The sequence below is a fragment of the Microtus pennsylvanicus genome, chromosome 4 (genome assembly GCF_037038515.1).
Source record: "Microtus pennsylvanicus isolate mMicPen1 chromosome 4, mMicPen1.hap1, whole genome shotgun sequence".
NCBI classification, from domain to species: domain Eukaryota; kingdom Metazoa; phylum Chordata; class Mammalia; order Rodentia; family Cricetidae; genus Microtus; species Microtus pennsylvanicus.
Genome location: NC_134582.1, coordinates 50,608,000 through 50,627,612, shown reverse-complemented (window position 1 = coordinate 50,627,612; position 19,613 = coordinate 50,608,000). Strand labels below are relative to the sequence as shown.

At 42.7% G+C, this 19,613-nt stretch overlaps 1 protein-coding gene across 6 annotated transcripts in view; it reads left to right on the top strand.

Annotated features, from left to right (window-relative positions):
• Sap130 (Sin3A associated protein 130) overlaps positions 1–19,613 on the top strand; it is a 64,049-nt gene that overhangs the window by 29,566 nt on the left and 14,870 nt on the right. For 4 of the 6 annotated variants that reach the window (XM_075969081.1, XM_075969082.1, XM_075969083.1 and 1 more), the window contains exons 13-16: positions 2,564–2,866; positions 4,663–4,837; positions 11,307–11,411; positions 18,966–19,324. In XM_075969081.1, the coding sequence (XP_075825196.1) occupies positions 2,564–2,866; positions 4,663–4,837; positions 11,307–11,411; positions 18,966–19,324 (942 nt within the window). The remainder of the gene's footprint in view (positions 1–2,563; positions 2,867–4,662; positions 4,838–11,306; positions 11,412–18,965; positions 19,325–19,613) is intronic. The other 2 variants (XM_075969085.1, XM_075969084.1) reach the window with 1 other exon arrangement.

Sequence of the window (19,613 nt, the reverse complement as noted above, 5' to 3'; positions counted from 1 at the left end):
AGTTTTGCATTTGTATAATTTTGTATAAATTTGTATAATTTCCCAATTGACTACCGGCAATTGGGAAACTGGGGGAAGGGTATCAGAAATTCAAGATTCCCCTGGATTACATAGCACTTTCCAGGCCTACCTGGGTTACTTTGCATGACCCAGTCCAAAAAAAATTAGGGCTGAGGATGTGGCTCAGTTAGGAGCATTTACCTAGCATGCATAAAGCTCTAGACTTCACCCACAGCATTATAAAGCGAGCTTGGTGGTCCATGCCAATATTCCCAACACGGAAGAGAGACACGGGGGAATCAAGAAGTCAAGGTCATCTTCCGCTACTTAGCAAGTTGAGACCAGCTTGGGGTTTGTAAGAGCCTGCCTTTGAAAACCAAAACCATGGGCAGGTACCTGTTCCAAGTTTATGACCTGAGTTTAATCCCTAGGGTCTACATAGGGTAAGAGAGAAGCCACTCCCCCAAGTTGTCCTCCAGCCACCACATGCTCACCGTGACACACATGTGTGTGCATGCATGTGTCCCAGGGTAGGTGTTGGAATCAAAGAGAGACTGTGGCCTTGCTTCTTCCCTTCTACCATGTGGGTTTTGAGGGTGAAACTTATGTAATCAGGCTTGACCACAGGTACCCTTAACTGCTGAGCCGTCTCATCGCCCCTATTTTGGGGCTGATATGCAGTGTACTGGAAATGACCTTGAATTTCTGATCCCTCCCCATCCCACCCCCCAGTGTGTTGGAATTGCAGGCATGGACCACCACACTAGTTTTCTGATCTGTTTATTTTGTCATTCCGAAATGGTATTTAAAATGTTTATTTAGTTGTGTGTGTTCGTGTGTGGACGTTGTGTATGTGAACACAGGTACCCGTGGAGGCTCTGGCTCTTCTAAAGCTTCATTTTCAAATGGATTTGAGTCACCAAACATGGGGCTGAGACCAAGCTGCTGAGCCATCTCTCCAGCCCCCTATTTGCTTATTTTTTAATTTTGGTTTTTCACGACAGGGTTTCTCATAGCTTTGGAACTGTCCTGGAACTCACTCTGTAGACTGACTTCACACTCACAAGTGCTAGGATTAGAGGTGTGCGCCACCACCACCCGGCTTATTTTTGTTTTCAGTAGTGCGAGTACATGGAGAGTGGCACGCACATGTGTGAGTGCTGGTGCCAGGGGATCCAGAGCAGGGTGTGGAGTCGGAGCCCTGGAGCTGTAGTTGCAGGTGGCTGTGAGCCGTATCTAATGGATGTTGGGAACCAAACTCACTTCCTCTTCAAGAGTGTGTATCCTCTCAACCACTGGGCCATCTCTCCAGCCCTCCCTTCTTACTTTTTCAATGTGGCTACTGGAAAACTGAAAGTTATATGTGATTTTTATATTCCTATTTGAACAGTGCTAGTTTAAAATTTCAACCCCTCTAAAATATTCCATAGTCTTGAAACCCTTTCTTGGTTATTCTGATAACTATAAGAATTGCTTTGTGAAGCTGAAACAGTGGCTCAGCAGCTAAGAGTAGAGTGTGTACTGCTTTTACAGAGGACCCAAGTTTGATTCCCAGGGCAACATCAAGTAGGTAGCTTACATCTGCCTATAATTTCAGCTCCAAGGAATCCAATGTTTCTGGCTTCCAGAAGCACGCACACATATGTGCACATACCCACACAAAGACACACATAATTAAAACTAATTTCTTAAATTACTTTTATGTCAAATTGTGCCTGCATACGTGTATGTGCTGCTAAGAATCCAACACACAGCCTGATATATGTTCTATAGCTGCTCTATTATTGAAACACATCCTTAAACAACAATCTTTTGTTGTTACTATCTTTCCTCAAATAAGGAATTTTGCTTTTATTTGAGGTTTTAATGAGCTTGGTGGATGAGATTTGTATTGTAGTGGGAAGGATTCTGCTGTTCTCTATCTCTAGTAGGTACAAACTGTTGGGAATTATATCAACTATTTTAGAAGTGCCTTGGATAGTGAGTGGTTCTATTAGTTTAAACAAAGATTTTTGATCTGCTACCCATGAGTTATTTCAGAAGTTTACTATTTTAGCACTGTTGCTAATATGTAATTTGGTAGAGTTAATTTCTTTTTAAAAACAGATTATTAAACTATAACCTAGAATGACCTAGAAGTCACTGTGTAACTCAGGCTGACCTAGAACTCACAGTAATTCTCCTGCCTCATCCTCATGAGAACTAGGATTATAGGTGTTACAGAAGTATAAACTTTCTTATTTTATTGTATTGCTGATAATTTTCATAAAGATTGTCAAATGTGTACTTAATTAAAAGAAAAGCAATTTCTAGTACATAGTTTTAAGTAGCAAGTACAGTCGTAACTGAGGCTTGAAACCCGGAGCCTTGTTAAAAATTCTAGGTTAAAATTGCTAGGTTAAAAATTCTCTGCCATTCAGATGCATGCCTTCGCCCGATGCTTTGTTTCTTAAAACAAGGATTTAGCTCTTACATGATGAAGAAACTATGTTCGCTTTGTGATATCTTTGTGTGTAGACTGTCCTAACTAGAACTGACCTTCTGTTTTTTGTTTGTTTTTTAGTTTCAGCTCAGGCCCCAAACTCTACCATCACAGCTCAGACTGGTGTTGGTGTAGCATCTACAGTACACTTGAACCCCATGCAGCTGATGACGGTGGATGCTTCACATGCCCGACATATCCAGGGGATCCAACCAGCACCCATCAGTACACAGGGAATTCAGCCAGCCCCCATTGGGACGTCAGGGATCCAGCCAGCACCAATTGGCACACAAGGAATCCACTCAGCAGCCCCGATAAACACACAGGGGCTTCAGCCAGCAACAATGGGTAATCAGCAACCACAGCCTGAAGGAAAAACATCAGGTAAATTTAACCCTTCAGGAAAATGGGGTTAGGGGCAGGGAACAGGATGGTTCAGCAGATACAGGTGCTAATCACAAATGGGGTTGATCCTCAGTACCCACATAGTGAAAGGAGAGAACCAAGTCAGAGTTGTCCTTATATAAGCATACACGAGAGGAATGAGTGAGTTTTGAAACAAATACATAAATGAACTGGAAGAAAAGAAGTAAATCTGGATTTTAATCTTGGGCCTGCCACTTTCAGGCTTGTGGCCTTAGGTAATGTCTCCAGTGTTTAGTTTTACCTTTGTAAATTAAGCTACCTAGAAGTTACCTATAGCTTCACACTTAAAGCAGTATGTGTGAACCCAGAGAGGTGGTGCGCACCTTTAATCCCAGCACTTGAGAGGCAGAAGCAGGTGGCTCTCTCTAAGTTCAAGGTCAGCTTGGTCTACCAGGCAAGTTCCAGGACAGTCGGGGGCTATGTAGCTGAGACCCTTTCTCAAATAGGTAGGTAGGTAGGTAGGTAGGTAGGTAGGTAGGTAGGTAGGTAGGTAGGTAGATATAAAATAAATAAGCATGTGTGTGGAGGTAGGTAGGTAGGTAGGTAGGTAGGTAGGTAGGTAGGTAGGTAGGTAGGTAGGTAGGTAGGTAGATATAAAATAAATAAGCATGTGTGTGGAGGTAGGTAGGTAGGTAGGTAGGTAGGTAGGTAGGTAGATAGATAGATATAAAATAAATAAGCATGTGTGTGGCTTGAGAGATGCCTCAGAAATTAAGAGCACTGCTTGCATGTCCAGAGGACCCAGTTTTGATACCCAGCACTGAAGTAGCAACTAACAAGTGCTCTCTAACTCCCGTTCCATGGGATTCCACCGCCATCTCTTAGCCTCTTCAGGCAATGCATACATACAGTACACAGACATACATGTCGGCAAAACACCTATACACATAAAATGAAAATAGAAATAAATTGTAGAAATAGCATGTGCGGCCGGGCGGTGGTGGCGCACGCCTTTAATCCCAGCACTCGGGAGGCAGAGGCAGGCGGATCTCTGGGAGTTCGAGGCCAGCCTGGTCTACAAGAGCTAGTTCTGGGACAGGCACCAAAGCTACAGAGAAACCCTGCCTCGAAAAACCAAAAAAAGAAAAAGAAAAAAAAGAAATAGCATGTGCGAATATTCTAATCTGTATTTGCACTTAGGCAGAAGCATTCTATAAAAAACACAACATTAAAAGAGCAAAGTTTACCTTATAGTGTTCTCAGTTTTCCATTTCTTCAGTATTGTATGTAAAGTAGTAAAATCTTAATGCCACCTTAATATTGCTAATGTTCACAACAAAAGAACTAGTAGAATAATCATATAAAATGGAATGAAATATTAATTATCTGTTTTTCTAATGTATTTTCAAAAAGATAATAATACCCATACCAGCTCTTAGGATACTGAAGTGGTCAAGTAAAACATCCATACACATAAAGTAAAAATAAATCTATTTTTTAAAAAAACAGATATATGGTATTATACTCTGTATTAGTAGACTTGGCAACTTTTTCCACTGTGCCTTGTAGGCAAATGAACCTTGTGCTATTTCTTAGCTTTTGAGAACAGGAGTTTTCTAGGGATCAAAACCAAGACTTGAAATATGCTAGGAATATGCCAGACAACTACGCCACATCTCTGGCTCTTGTTATCCTCTTACATGGGGCATTTATAACGAGAATACCTAAGGCCAGGGTCTCTGTGGTATTTTGTATGTCTTATATGGCATTTCAGTAAAGTCCTGTTTCTCTTGTTCTCGCTTCTCTTTCAACAGTGGTATTGGCAGATGGAGCTACAATTGTAGCCAATCCTATTAGCAATCCTTTCAGTGCTGCTCCAGCAGCAACAACTGTGGTACAGACTCACAGTCAGAGTGCTAGCACCAACACCCCAGCCCAGGGCTCATCTCCCCGGCCAAGCATACTACGGAAGAAACCTGCAACAGATGGGTGAGTAGATTCAGAAGTGTACTTGGCTTAAAGAATAGGTTCTTACATCCAATGCCAGTAACAATTTTATCTCTGTTACACTTCAAATTTTTCTCCAGGGTCTGGAGAGAAGACTCAGCAATCACAAGCACTTACTCCTCTTGCAGAGAACCTGGGGTTGGTTCCCAGCACCCACATAGCATTCACAGCCATAGCCATCTACAGCCATACAGGGATCTGGTGCCCTCTTCTAGACACCAGGCATGCACATGGTACACATACATATGTGCACGCAAAACACTCATACACATAATTTTTTTAAATAAATAAAAATTCTTCCAAACAAAGGATTGCTCAGGGAGCTGCATTCTGCTCAGACTACATCAGGACTCTTCCAGGAAGTGGATAATGTTTTCAGGCATGTATTATATACTGTGTGCTTAGAGTTCTCTCTAGCTTTAGAAGTCTTAGTTTGCCTCTGTTGCTATGGTAAAGACCATCACCAAAAGCAACCTGGGAGGAAAGGGTTTCTTTGGCGTACAGATCAGAGTTCATATAAAGGAAGTCAGGACAGCAGCACAAGGCGGGAATCTGGAGGTAGGAACTGAAGCAGAGGCCATAGAGAGAGAAGTGATACTTTCTGGCTTGATCTCCTGGCTTGCTCGGCTTGCTCTTAGACAACCCAGGACACCTGCCCAGGAGTGGCACCACCCACAGTGAGCTGGGCCCTCCCATATCAATCATTAATCACGAAAATGCAGTTTTAGCCACAGGTCAGGATTATGGCAATGTTTGCTCAGCTGAGGTTCCCTCTTCTTTAATGACTTGAACTTTTGCCAAGTTGACAAAAAGAAAGGGCCCAAAGTCTAACCAGGACTGTTAATTACCCTTGTAATTGAGGCTTTGTGTTTGTTTTAGGGTTTTCTTAATGAGGACCTTTTTTTCTCCTCAAACATGAAATGTTGCTAAGGACAAGTGGTTTTCCAAACATCTTCAGGCTGATTTTTAGTGACAGGACAGTGTTTTTGTGTGCTCTGGATGCCTTCCGGTGTAGGGAGCCTTGTGCTGTTGGAGATGGTGGGGTGTGAGCAGAGTGTCCCGCTCAGCCAAGATAATGGCGTCAACACTGGACAAGTAAAGTATAAGCCAAGCTTAAATCACTGAAATGAGGGTCAGCGCAAGGCTTTCAGATGTGTCATTCTTTGCGTAGACCAGAGTTTACTGCCTTTTCTTATTAGGAATTCTTTGTAGAGACATTCTTTTTAAAAGCTCCATTTAGCCCCTGGTAAAATAACCCTAATAAAAAATAGAAGACAGAGCTAGGGAGGTGGCTCAGCAGTTAAGAGCACACATTCTCTGGGCAGTGGTGCCTCACAGGCCTTTAATCCCAGCACTGGGGAGTCAGAGGCTCAGCTGTTCAGAGCACTTATTGCTCTTGCAGAGGTCACAAGTTCAGTTCTCAGCACTAACATGGTGACAGTCAGCCTACTTGTAAGTGTAGTTCCAGAGGATCTGATGCCTTCTGATCTCCTTGGGTGTTAGGCATTCATGTGGTGCACACACCTGCAGGCAAAACAGGCACACACAAAAAAATAAACCTAAAAAAAAAGCAAGTACCTAGGATGGTGAAAACAGGAAAGGTCACAGCTGCAACAACCTTTGAAGCAGAAAAGCAGCAATCCGTGGTCACGTCCTTGGCTGTGAGGAGGCCACATGTTTGCAGAAAGTTGAGATTCATTCTTCTTGAAGCTGCATGGTTTCGGAGAGGACGAGAAGAAATGGGGTTAGAGATGGGGCCTGTTCTTTTAAGGAGAGGAAGCACAAGAAAAGCCTAGAGTCCTGTGGAGCACACTGCCTCCAGCCTGAGAGGCAGTTCTCAGGCCAGGAGCCAAATGACATTCATTGTAGACAACCCCTCCTACATGCTCAGAAGACCCACTGCTTTTTAATCTCCTGATGGATTAATCATGGACATGCCACCGTAGACAACTAGATACGACAAGCAGTTAACAGTACAGGATAGAAAAGCCTGAGGCCCACAAAGGACGTTGGGATGTGCGAAGACCAGACAGGAAAAATGAAATTCAAGTAAACAAAAACCAAAAAACTATCTGATATCTTTAGAAAAGCAGAAGAAATCATGACCTTTGTGGAACAAGAGCATAGATAGTATACAATGGCTCATTTGTAGAAGAGAAAGAGCTTGTTCTCTTTGGATGTGGTGGCACACACCTGAGAACCAACATTTGGGGGGCTTATACAAGGCAAGCCTGAGGTGGCACACGCCTTTAATCCCAGCACTCTAGAGGCAAAGGCAGGCAGATCTCTGTGAGTTCAAGGCCAGCCTGATCTACAGAATTCTACATTTGAGTTCTGACTTGTTCATGAATGTACCTTGTTAAATACTAGGATTTACTCGGTCATAGGTATCTGCACTCACCTGTATGTACATCTGCCTATGACTTTCCAAGTGGCTAGACCTGTTTATACTCTTAGCAGCAGAAGGTGTATGCGTGTGTGTGTCCTTATCAATTATTGTGATTAGAAGTTAGGTTAATTCTGGGTTATATCTCATGAGGTTTGATTTGGTTTGATTTTGATGTTTTTTTGCCAATGTTTGGTAGATAGTTTGGTTTAGCTTGTTTTGTTTTCATGCTTTTTCTTTTGGAAAGGTTTATAATAATACAATGAAAAGTTAAATGTAGCCGGGCGGTGGTGGCACGTGCCTTTAATCCCAGCACTTGCCTTTAATCCCAGCACTCTGAGGCTGAGGCAGATGGACCTCTGAGTTCAAGGCCAACCTGCTCCACAAGAGCTAGTTCCAGGACAGGCTTCAAAGCTACAGAGAAACCTTGTCTTGAGGGGGGGAAAAAGTTAAACGTAGGGCCAGGTGTGGTGGTGCATGTCTTTCATTCCAACATTGAGGTTGCAGAGGCAGGTGACTCTAAATTTTAGACCAGCCTGATTGTGTAAAGCATGCTTTAATAGACATACAGTCTTGTTTATCCAAGGCTAGCTTCAGACTAGCGAAGGATGACCTTGCACTTCTGATCCTCCTGCTTCCATATCTGGAGTGCTGGGAAATGTACACCCACCACCACGCTTGGTTTATGAGTGCTGGAGATCACACTGTCTGTTTCCCCAATTTCGAATAGACTTCTGTGTAGCTAGCCAGGCTGCCCTCGAAGTCCCTGTGTAGTCAAGGACAGCCTGGAATCCTCAGTCCTGCTTTTACTTAGCATGTGCTAGGAACACAGGTATGTGTCACCATTCCCCACTATTTGGGTTTCTTGCTTATTTAGTTGGTTATTTGGATTGATTCTTACTGTCTGAGTATCCAATCTAGAGCCTTGTGTATGCTAGACAAGAGCTATATACCATTAAGCTATCCCCAGCTCTTAACCATCTTATACCATATTAGTTTGAAGCAAATTTTGATCACATTATCTCTATGTATTTTATATGTGTTTATTAGAATATGCATACTTAAAATTAGGGGAAGGCAACTTCAAATGCCAGTTATTCAAATTTCTACTGAGTTGAGGTATCACAAACTGTTTTATAATATTTAAATCACTGTCAGCTTTTGTTTATTATTTTGTTATTATTTGGAGTTTTTGGTTGTTGTTTTATATAGTGGTTTGGGGGGAGGTTATTTGTTTTTAGAAGCAGAGTCTCCATAACTCCAGGCTAGCCTTGAACTCACCACTGTCCAGCCTCAATCTTTCAAATGCTCAAGTTATGAGTATGTTCTACCACACCTAGATTTCTTGAAGTTGGCGTATTAGAGAAATTTGGTCTTTTTGATCCTCACTATGGACTTTTTTCAGACACCATCACTGTTTCATCGTCACCAAAATTTGGTGGCTTAATGCAGCAGATATATTACCAAACAGTTCTAGTCTCCTGTCTGGACGGTGGCAGTAGTTCCTGCGGAACCTGCTTGAATGTATGTTTGTCCCTCTGTCCTGGCTCCTCGTGGCACTAGTCTCTCCCTGCACTGAATACCCTGTCTTTGTGTCTGTCTCAGTTCCCATTCTCCCTTCTGCTTTTAAGAAAAACCCTGAATCTACAGTGATGTCACTGGAGATGATTAGTTAATTGCACTTTCAAAGACCTGCTTACACTGAGCTGGAAAGATGGCTCAGTGACCAAGAGCACTGACTGCTCTTCCAGGACCAAAGTTGTATTCCTGGCACCAACCTGGTCTCAAAGCCATCTGTAAATCCAGTTCCAAGGGAGCCAATGCTTTCTTCTGATCTCTGAGGGCACTAGGCCCACATGTGGTACTCAGACATACATGCAAACAAAACACACGTGCACAAAATAGTAGCAAAGACACTATTCTCAAGTAAAGTTAAATTTACATGTACAAAAATTACATGTTCATAGTCTGTAAGTTCCACTGAACACGCCTAATGGTGTTCTTTCATTTGTTCTAGCCTATGCATTTCATGGAAGTTGTTAGTGTATCTATAAAGATCAGACGTGCAACTCATCAGTTAAAGGCTCTTGTCACAACTAATGACCTTAGTTTCATCCTTGGAACAAATTCATGTGGTAGGAGGAGAGAACTGACTCCTACAAGCTGTCCTATGACACATACACCAAGGTGCATACATGTATGCACACACAATGTAATCTTTAAAAATCATAATAGTAATAAAAATAAAGCTTGATTAGATTCACTTTATGTATTTAGTGCTTCTTCTGGGATGAGTGCTTGATTAATAAGGAGATGATTAGTCTCTTATCAGGAGACAGGGTGCTAATCGCACAATGAATAGGCACTGGAAATGTTTTTTTTGTTTGTTTGTTTTTTGTTTTTTTGCTTTTTCGAGACAGGGTTTCTCTGTGGTTTTGGAGGCTGTCCTGGAACTAGCTCTGTAGACCAGGCTGGTCTCGAACTCACAGAGATCCGCCTGCCTCTGCCTCCCAAGTGCTGGGATTAAAGGCGTGCGCCACCACCGCCCTGCCACTGGAAATGTTATACTCTAATTCTACCATTCTTTCTCAAGCCCATTGTCATCTGGTCTTGGTCCCACCACTGTTTTCAAACGAAATGTAGTGAGGTCGCTTCTGGCATCCATTCCACTAAAGCCCAGGATATGTTCTCAACCAGAACCTTGTGCGGCCTCTCGCACAACAAACACAGTAGTTCTCCAGTTCTTCCGTGGTCAGTTCTTAGTGTAGAAGTATACGATAATGTTTGTGAACACCTTGAAATGGGTTTTAATAATAATGAGATAGAGAGAAGGTGTCACAGCTGGAATCACAGTCATGATGTGGTTGCCCTTGCAGTTTGTAACAGGAAGTGAGTAGAAATGGGCCAAGGAATTTGCTATATTTTGTTAAAAGCTATTTCAGCCTGGTGTACTAACACACATCTGTAGTCCCACTCCTCAGAAGGCTAAGACAGGAGGATCCAGAGTTCAAGGCCAACCTGAAATACTTAACAAGACTGTATCAAGAGAAGAGTCAAAAACAATGCTTGATGAGTTGATATATACATGTAATCCCATCATTCATAAAGACAAAGAAGGTGATCAAAGTAAATTTGAGACCAACCTGGTCTACATAGTAATTCCCAGACCAGCCAGAGTTACATACAGAAAATGTTGAGTCTAGGGGAGCACAAATACTGGGGGACAGACCACTGAGATCTATGAAACCAGAAGCAAACTTTATTCCAAAAATCTCCACGGGGCAAACAAAGCTTACCAGCTAACTGGGATCACAGCCAGAGTTTGGGCTTCTGAAACTGGCAGTGGGGGCAGGTTCTGGGCCCCTTTTTATAGTTAGAAGTAAGTGTTAGGCATGGACAAAGGAATTTTTACAATTTCGAGGGTAAGCTTAGAGACATACTGCATTTTAAAATTACAAATTTTGCTAACAAGGTTTCAGCTAAATTGTATTTACAGAATACAATTCTTCCACAGCTAATAGTGTTTACAAAGACCTTTGCAGCTTTCCTGGTTTCCCAAAGCAGGGAAGGATATGAAACAGTATGAAGCCAAAAGTCACGTGGGAGCATTTGGTTAAAGTTTATGGGATGGGATGTATGCTAGCAGTTCCATACAAACCTTTATTAAAAGTTAGTTTTAGCCCATGCACTTGTCAGTTATAAGTGGCGGGGGGGGGGGGTTAATCATAAAAAAATAAATAAACTAACCCCCTAGCTCCAGAGAGCCATTGTAAAAAGCTAACTTTTGCTCATAGCCAGAGGTGCCAGCTGAAAGCAAACAAAACCATTGTTAAAAGTTAATCCCTGCATGCTGACAGAGTCGATGGCTGTCAGTTCCCATTTCTTTACACTTAAAATTTTATATTTCTACATTCCTATTCCTGACCCTTCAAGACCTTGTCTCAGATATAAACAAAGAAACAACAACTAAAAGGCCTTGTCGTTGCAATACTTTTATTTTTAGCAGATGAGCCTGGCAAATGTATCTTGCACTACTATTTTCTGGATTTGTCTCTGTTCTTTCAGAATGGCAGTTCGGAAAACCCTCCTCCCTCCTCAGCCTCCTGATGTGGCTAGTCCTCGAGTAGAAAGTTCTATGCGGAGTGCATCCGGGTCACCTAGGCCTGCAGGGTGAGCTCATATATTATCATCACTCTTATTTTAAGTTATGTATCATTGTATAGTAGATTTTAATATGACCAACTTCACACTTTGAGGGGCGGGTGTTTTGATTTTTTTCCTTTTTTTCCTTTTTTTTTTTTGGTCCCTCTTGGCATAATGAATGCAACTTTTCCAACTTCATGATCTGGGCACCTTCTCAACCTTTCCTTTTGCCATTTGTAATTTATAGAATGAACACACTCCTAATAGCTAACATACCTTATAGCGTTCTAATATATTTAAATTAGATGTTCAAGCATATAACATTGAGCCTGCATCGTAATAAACACCCAGTTCTTATTCTTTTATATATATGGCATTATGGGACAGGAGAGCTGGCTGTCCATAAACTACCTGCATCACAAATATGAACACCTGAGTTCTGATCCTCAGCAGCCACGGAAAAGCCTGGCACCAGGTGCTAGGTGACAGAGGCTGCCATATCCCTAAAACTTCCCAGCCGGCCAGTCTAGCCAGCATGAGTTAGGGTAGCGTTAGAGAGATTGCTCAGCAGTTAAGAGCTTATACCGCACTTGCAGAGGAGAAGTTTGACACCTATGACCCACAGAAGGCAGCTCACAGTCGCCTCTAACTTCCCACACAACTAAAACTATAAACACACTATAGCTGAGCTATGTTGTACACACGTTTAATCCCAGCATTTGGGAGGCAGAGGCAGGTGGATCTCTGTAGCACAAATCTAATTGGTCTTAATAATAAAATCCCAGAGTCAGATATTAGGGGGTGAAAGCTGAAAGGTCAGAGAAGCAGAGCAGCCAGCCACTAGTTCTTACCTCTATGAAATCCTCAGACTGAATGGGGCATCCTGTCTCTACAAGTCCTTAGACTGAATGCCATGAGCTCCTGCCTCCTCCCACCCAGACATATCCCTTCCTGTCTCCTTTCCTAGTGCTGGGATTAAAGGCTTGTGACTCCCAAGTACTGGGATTAAAGATGTGAGCCACCACCACTTGGCTCTGTTTCTCTCTGAGACTGGATCATTCTAGTGTAGCCCAGAGTGGCCTTCAACTCACAGAGATCCGGCTGTCTCTGTCACCTAGTGCTGAGATTAAAAATGTGCCACCATTAGCCGGGCGGTGGTGGCGCACACCTTTAATCCCAGCACTCAGGAGGCAGAGGCAGGCGGATCTCTGGGAGTTTGAGGCCAGCCTGGTCTACAAGAGCTAGTTCCAGGACAAGCACCAAAGCTACAGGGAAACCCTGTCTCAAAAAACCAAAAAAAAAATAAAAATGTGCCACCACTTCCTGGCCTGTATAGCTAATTAGTGGCTTAGCTCTGTACTCTGATCTTCAGGCAAACTTTATTTGTTACAGCACAAACAAAATATCACCGCAGATCTCTTACGATTGCAGTTGGTCTGTAAACACTGCAAAAGGGGAGTGGTGTGGCTGGATGTCTCAGCGGTTAGGAGTGCTTCAGCTCTTGAAGAGTTCCCAGCATTGACATGGGGGTTCCAGAGGATCCAGTGCCCTCCTCTGGCCTCTTTAGACAGTCATGTGGTACATTTACATATATGTTAGAAAATAGTCATACACACAAAATAAAGATGAATAAAGTATTTTTAAGTAAAAAAAAAATAAGAAAGATGTCAAATGATCAAAAAGGGCACCTGATGTCAACCTCTGACCTCCACACAGACATGCACATGTCCTTATGCCCTCACTTATATGTGTGTGCACATGGTATACATAGACCACATAGATATACAAAATGGCTTCATAATCCAGACATGTTGTGGCACTCCTTTAATCCCAACACTCAAGGTGAGACAGGAGAATCCCTACCATACCATAATCCCAAAAGTAATGTTAAAATGTTGGGGAAAAATTACCAGACAAGATAAAAAAAATATTTAAAATATGAAAAAAATCAAGTACAGTTACAGAATCATTTGTGTTCCTGAGTTTTGGACCAGTCTGACCAATATTGTCAGACTGTATTATGAGGGTGGAGGCATTTCTTTTGGACTGGGGGGACAGCTTAATAGTTGAATACTTGCCTGATATAAATGAAGCCCTGAGTTTAACCCCCAAATTCCTCAAAAGTTAAGTTAATAAAACTTTAAAGATAAAAAGTCAGGCAGGGTCAGCCAGGAGGCTCAGTGATGGCCCACGTAGTACAGACAGGACTGATTCCTTCAAGCTGTCCTCTGACTCCACATGTGCGCCATGACACTCGTGTGCCCCCATAATACATGTGTACCAATGGCACTCGTGTGCCCCCATAATACATGTGTACCAATGGCACTCGTGTGCCCCCATAATACATGTGTACCAATGGCACTCGTGTGTGCCCCCATAATACATGTGTACCAATGGCACTCGTGTGTGCCCCCATAATACATGTGTACCAATGGCACTCGTGTGTGCCCCCATAATACATGTGTACCAATGGCACTCGTGTGTGCCCCCATAATACATGTGTACCAATGGCACTCGTGTGTGCCCCCATAATACATGTGTACCAATGGCACTCGTGTGCCCCCATAATACATGTGTACCAATGGCACTCGTGTGCCCCCATAATACATGTGTACCAATGGCACTCGTGTGTGCCCCCATAATACATGTGTACCAATGGCACTCGTGTGTGCCCCCATAATACATGTGTACCAATGGCACTCGTGTGCCCCCATAATACATGTGTACCAATGGCACTCGTGTGTGCCCCCATAATACATGTGTACCAATGGCACTCGTGTGCCCCCATAATACATGAAGATTTTTAAAATATGTAGGTCTGGAGAGGACTCAGCACTTAGGAATACTTGCCACTCTTCTAGCAGTCTGTTGGCTTCTTGCACCCACATTGACTGCTCACAAATACCTGTAATTCCAGTTCCAGGGAAGATGACACACAAGTGAAAGATAGTCTTCTAAAAATAAAGTTAAAATTAAATAAAAGCAAATTAAATTGGAGTGTGTGTGTGTGTGTGTGTGTACATCTACGTGTATACATGTGCATACTTAAAGTATAAAGTCAAAATCATCCTGTTCCCATCAACTTTACCAGTCCAGCTTTCCACAAAAATGTTGATTGATAACACAATAATTGTCCTTCCATGCCTTTTTCTGTTTATGCACATAGATACATAGATAATTTGGTTTTGGACTGGAGTTGATGTGTTTCCCAGGATTGTCTCCAATGCATGGGGTCAAGTGGTCCTCCTACCTTAGCTTCCCAAGGAGCTGGATCTACACATACCCACTACCCTACACAGAATTTTACAAGTTGCTTGTTTGCGGGTGTTTTGTTTGTCTATTTGTTTTTTTTTAAAATATCTATTTATTATGTATACAATATTCTGTCTGTGTGTCTGCCTGCAGGCCAGAAGAGGGCACCAGAGCTCATTACAGATGGTTGTGAGCCACCATGTGGTTGCTGGGAATTGAATTCAGGACCTTTGGAAAAGCAGGCAATGCTCTTAACCTCTGAGCCATCTCTCCAGCCCTGTCTATTTGTTTTTCAAGACAGGGTTTCTCTGTGTAACAACCTTGACTGTCCTGGAACTCACTCTAGACAGGCTGGTCTTGAACTCAGAGAAATCCTCCTGACTCTGCTTCCTGAGTGCTGAGACTAAAGGCATGTCCCACTAACGCCTGGCAGTTTTTGGGGGTGGTTTTTTTTTTTTGGTTTGGTTTTTTATTGAGCTCTACATTTTTCTCTGCTCTCCTCCCTGCCTCTCCCCTTCCCCCCGCCTTGCAGTTTTATAGGTTTTTAAAACCAAAGTTATCTGATTAAACTATTGGGTATTGTGTACTTTTTGTTTAATAATAACTTGGCATGTTTCTGTATTTAGATATGCTTCTTAAACCTCATTTAGGAAGAAAATTTAAAGATATGCAATATCATTCTAGGATCTGGAGACATAGTCTGCTAACTAAAACAGATGTTTACATTGCCTCCAGCTTATTTCTTTTGCATGTGAGAGACATGGGGAACCTACCCCTCCCCCCAAAAAAGCACAGGTGTAAAAATGGAGACAAGAGTGGCAGAGATTTTAACAAGTAAAAGAGATACATACATGCTCCCTGGTGTTTACTGTATCAGGAAAAGAAGTGAGAAGAACCAACACAGTGGAGGGATGCTATCAGTTGTCACTGGGGACCTTCGTTCGAGGTTATGACATGTCGGCCATACAAGGTGAAACTGTACAGTGATCTTCAACAATTGACAAGAGTGTTTGGGGCCAGGCGATGGCAGAGGCAGGCTGATCTCTGAGTTTGAGGCCAGCCTGATGTACAAGTTCCAGGACAGCCAAGGTTACATAGAGGAATCCTATCTTAAAAAACTAACAACAAAAAGTGTTTGGGAAGTCGGTCGGGCGTTGTAATGCTTGTAACATAAGCATGAGTACCTGAGTTGAGTCCCCAGTGTCCACATAGAAGCTAAGACGGTGTATGCCATCCTGCCACCTGGGAGGCAGACAGGAAGATCCCTAGGGCCTGATGCCCAGCCACTATGAGCCAAATCGCTACACTCCAGGTTCAGTTAGAAACTCATCTCAAAAATAAGAAACACCTACAGTCAATCCCTAACTTGCATGTGCATGTTTGTACACATGCACGTGCAGTCCCACAGATACGTGTATACATACACACACAGTACTCTTATTAAAAATATTTGCAGGGATGTAACTTAGTGGGAAAGCACTTGGTTGGTATATGTGAAATCCTATGTGTGATTCCCCGTGCTACCAAAAGAAGATTAAGATATTATGAAAATACTAAAAACTGTTTTGTCAAGTAAGGAAATGAGAAAAACTAGTAACGCCAGTACTTAATGCAGCGTAATTTGAAGCATCAGACACAGTAGTTGAAGCAGTGCTTGCTCCCTCTTTATCACTGTGGAAAGCAAGAGTTGGCCTGAACTTCGACAAGTGACCATGCTCCCTTCTGACAGGATCCGCTCTTGACATTTTTAGCCTTTGTATTTTTAATATTGTAAAATAGTCCTGAATTCATTGAATGGGGAGGTTGTTGCCAGCATCACTTTTGGGATATACTTGATGGGTTTGTCAGAACTGCTCGCTGTCACTGCTGCTTGAACTCTGTACAGGTTAATATCCACACCTGGGCTGCTTCCTCACTGACTGAAGACAAGACAGCTGTAGGCACGCTGACTTCTAAACTGATAGACCCTCTTTACTCACAGTAAAGGGGTTCTCTTCATTTTCCTTGTGACTACTGTTTTCTTGTTTTTTCATGCGGGGGGTACATGCTATGCCATGCATGTGGAACTTTAAGGACAACCTGGGGGGTCAGACTTTGCCTTCTACCTTGTTTGGCGACAGGCTCTCTTGTTTACTGCTATTTATCCCTTGAACTCGCAGGAATCCTCCTGTCTCCATCTTCTACCTTGCAGGAGGAGAGCTTGAGTTGTAAATGAACGCTACCATGTCTGCTTTACCTGGGTTCTAAGCTCGGGCTCTGGCGCTTGCAGCAGTCCATCCCCCACAGCCTATAACCACCGTCTTCTTCAAGTCGCTGCTACTAACTCCACATGCTTGAGGCCAGAGGAGCAATTCCTAAAAGTGCCACAAAACAAATAAGAAGGATGCTGGGCGGTGGTGGCACACACCTTTAATCCCAGCACTTGGGAGGCAGAGGCAGGCGGATCTCTGTGAGTTCGAGGCCAGCCTGGTCTACAAGAGCTAGTCCAGGACAGGAACCAAAAGCTACGGAGAAACCCTGTCTCGAAAATCCAAAAAAAAAAAAAAAATAATAAGAAGGAAAAAATGCCCCTTCAAAACCCAAACAGCTAGAAAAACGTAATATCCATATTACCTTTTTTTTTTAAGAACCTAAATGACCATGGCTTTGGTTCTTGTTTTTTCTTTTTACTCACTTGGATCCTAATTAGTAGTAAATATTTATTGCAACGAGAAATGACTTTATGTTTCTAGAATAAAAGGTAGTATTCAGCCGGACGGTGGTAGCGAACGCCTTTAAACCCAACACTCGGGAGGCAGAGGCAGGCAGATCTCTGTGAGTTCGAGACCAGCCTGGTCTACAAGAGCTAGTTCCAGGACAGGCTCCAAAAACCACAGAGAAACCCTGTCTCGAAAAACCAAAATAAATAAATAAAAATATAGTAGGGGCATCAAGCATTAGCTCTGAACAAGAAAAAAAAAAGGTAGTATTCAGTGACTTTCCCTTCATTTTTATTTTCATTGAACTTTTTCACTATAGAGGAGAAGCTCAGTCTGACTGCACTCTGTTTCCTTGGCTGTTGAGGCTGTTTCTGCTGTAATCATACCTACTTTCACTCCCAACATCATTTGAGGAGTTTTGCTACATATGTTTATCTTTATTGACCAGTTTTCATTCTTCTATTTTTTGTCAAACTTCACATGGATTTATCACTGGAAAATAGAAGCTCACAGCCACGTGCATCCTTTTCTGTGTTTGTGAACGTTACTCAGATATAAAGTAGCCCGGCACTACCTTGTAGAGAAGGGTTATGACATTACTGTTCACAGTTCTCATTTGTTAGCTCTACATCTATGCCGTTTATATTTGAATTTATGCCATTATAATTAACGTTCAGTGGTAACTTAAATAGTAAGTGTTTGGCCAACTGTTATAAAACAACTAGGCCTGCATATGTATAATTCACATACATGTTATAATGCAAAGTGAAAACTGGCTAGATTCTAGGAATACAGAGGAATATCAAGGAAGATCAGCCTAGTGTAAGAGGGAGAGCTTATTCCTGCAATCCCATCTCTGAGGAGACTTGCCCCAAGCGCTAGGCTAACAAGAGCTGTCCAGTGAAACGCTGTCTCAGAAAAATAAAACAAAGGCCAAAAAAAAAATACGGTTTTGGGCTGGAGAGATGGCTCAGTGGTTAAGAGCATTGCCTGCTCTTCCAAAGGTCCTGAGTTCAATTCCCGGCAACCATATGGTGGCTCACAACCATCTGGAATGAGGTATGGTGCCCTCTTCTGGCCTGCAGACATACACACAGACAGAATAGTGTATACATAATAAATAAATAAATATTTTTAAAAAAATACGGTTTTGGTGGTGGTTTTTTGTTTGGGTTTTTTTTGTTGTTGTTGTGGTTGATTGGTCAGTTGGTCAGCTGTTTTGGTTTGGTTTCATTTTTTGGAACAGGGTTTCTGTGTATAACAGTCCTGGCTGTCCTGGAACTCTTCTTTGTAAGCCAGGCTGGCCTCGAACTTATTGAGATCCTCCTTTCACTGCCTTCCAAGTGCTGGGAATAAAGGCATATACCTGTACCGCCCGGCGGTGGTGGCATTTTTGTTTTGTTTTGTTTTTATTTTTTTCTGTGTTAGAAACTAAATCCACAGCCTTTTGATACCGTAAGTAGAGAGCTATTTTCTTTCTAAGTCAACTTAAAGATGAACATCTACAATTAAAAAATAGAGTATCAGTTGTGTGTGCTCTATAAAAAGAATTAAACACCCTCCTTCAAATTGTTTCCAGGTAAGACAGTTTGTCTCAGATGCTACATAATGCTCTCTTCTTGTGTTTCAGTGCCAAACCTAAGTCCGAAGTGCATGTATCTGTGGCCACTCCAGTCACAGTGTCCTTGGAGACCATATCCAACCAAAATGCCGAGCAGCCTACCATTGCAGTCCCACCAACGGCCCAGCAGCCTCCACCAGCCATCCCAAGCATGATTGCAGCAGCCAGTCCTCCGTCCCAGCCAGCCATTGCTCTTTCCACCATCCCTGGAGCAGTCCCTGTCACCCCACCCGTCACCACCATTGCTGCTGCACCAACACCATCGACCCCCGTGGGTGGCAATCTGTCCACGGTTCTGGGGCCTCCTGTTCCCGAGATCAAAGTAAAAGAAGAAGTTGAACCAATGGACATCACGAGGCCTGTGTCCAGTAAGTTCATTCACAGGTCACTATTAGCAGTCCCGTTCCTAGTTCTCTCCTGTGGCTGTCAGCCAGGAAGCCATCTCAGGTGACCTTTCCAGTGCCTGCTGCCAGTGTCTTCCCTTCATTTCTAAGAAATGAAAGATTACTTTTGAAAAAATAGTTTTTCTATGACTTATTTGTACATTATGTGTGTGGATTCACACGTTCCACCACACTCATGCATGTCAGAACAACTTGGGGAGTCAGTTCTCTTCACCAGGCAGACCCCAAGGATCAAACTCGGGTCATCAGGCTT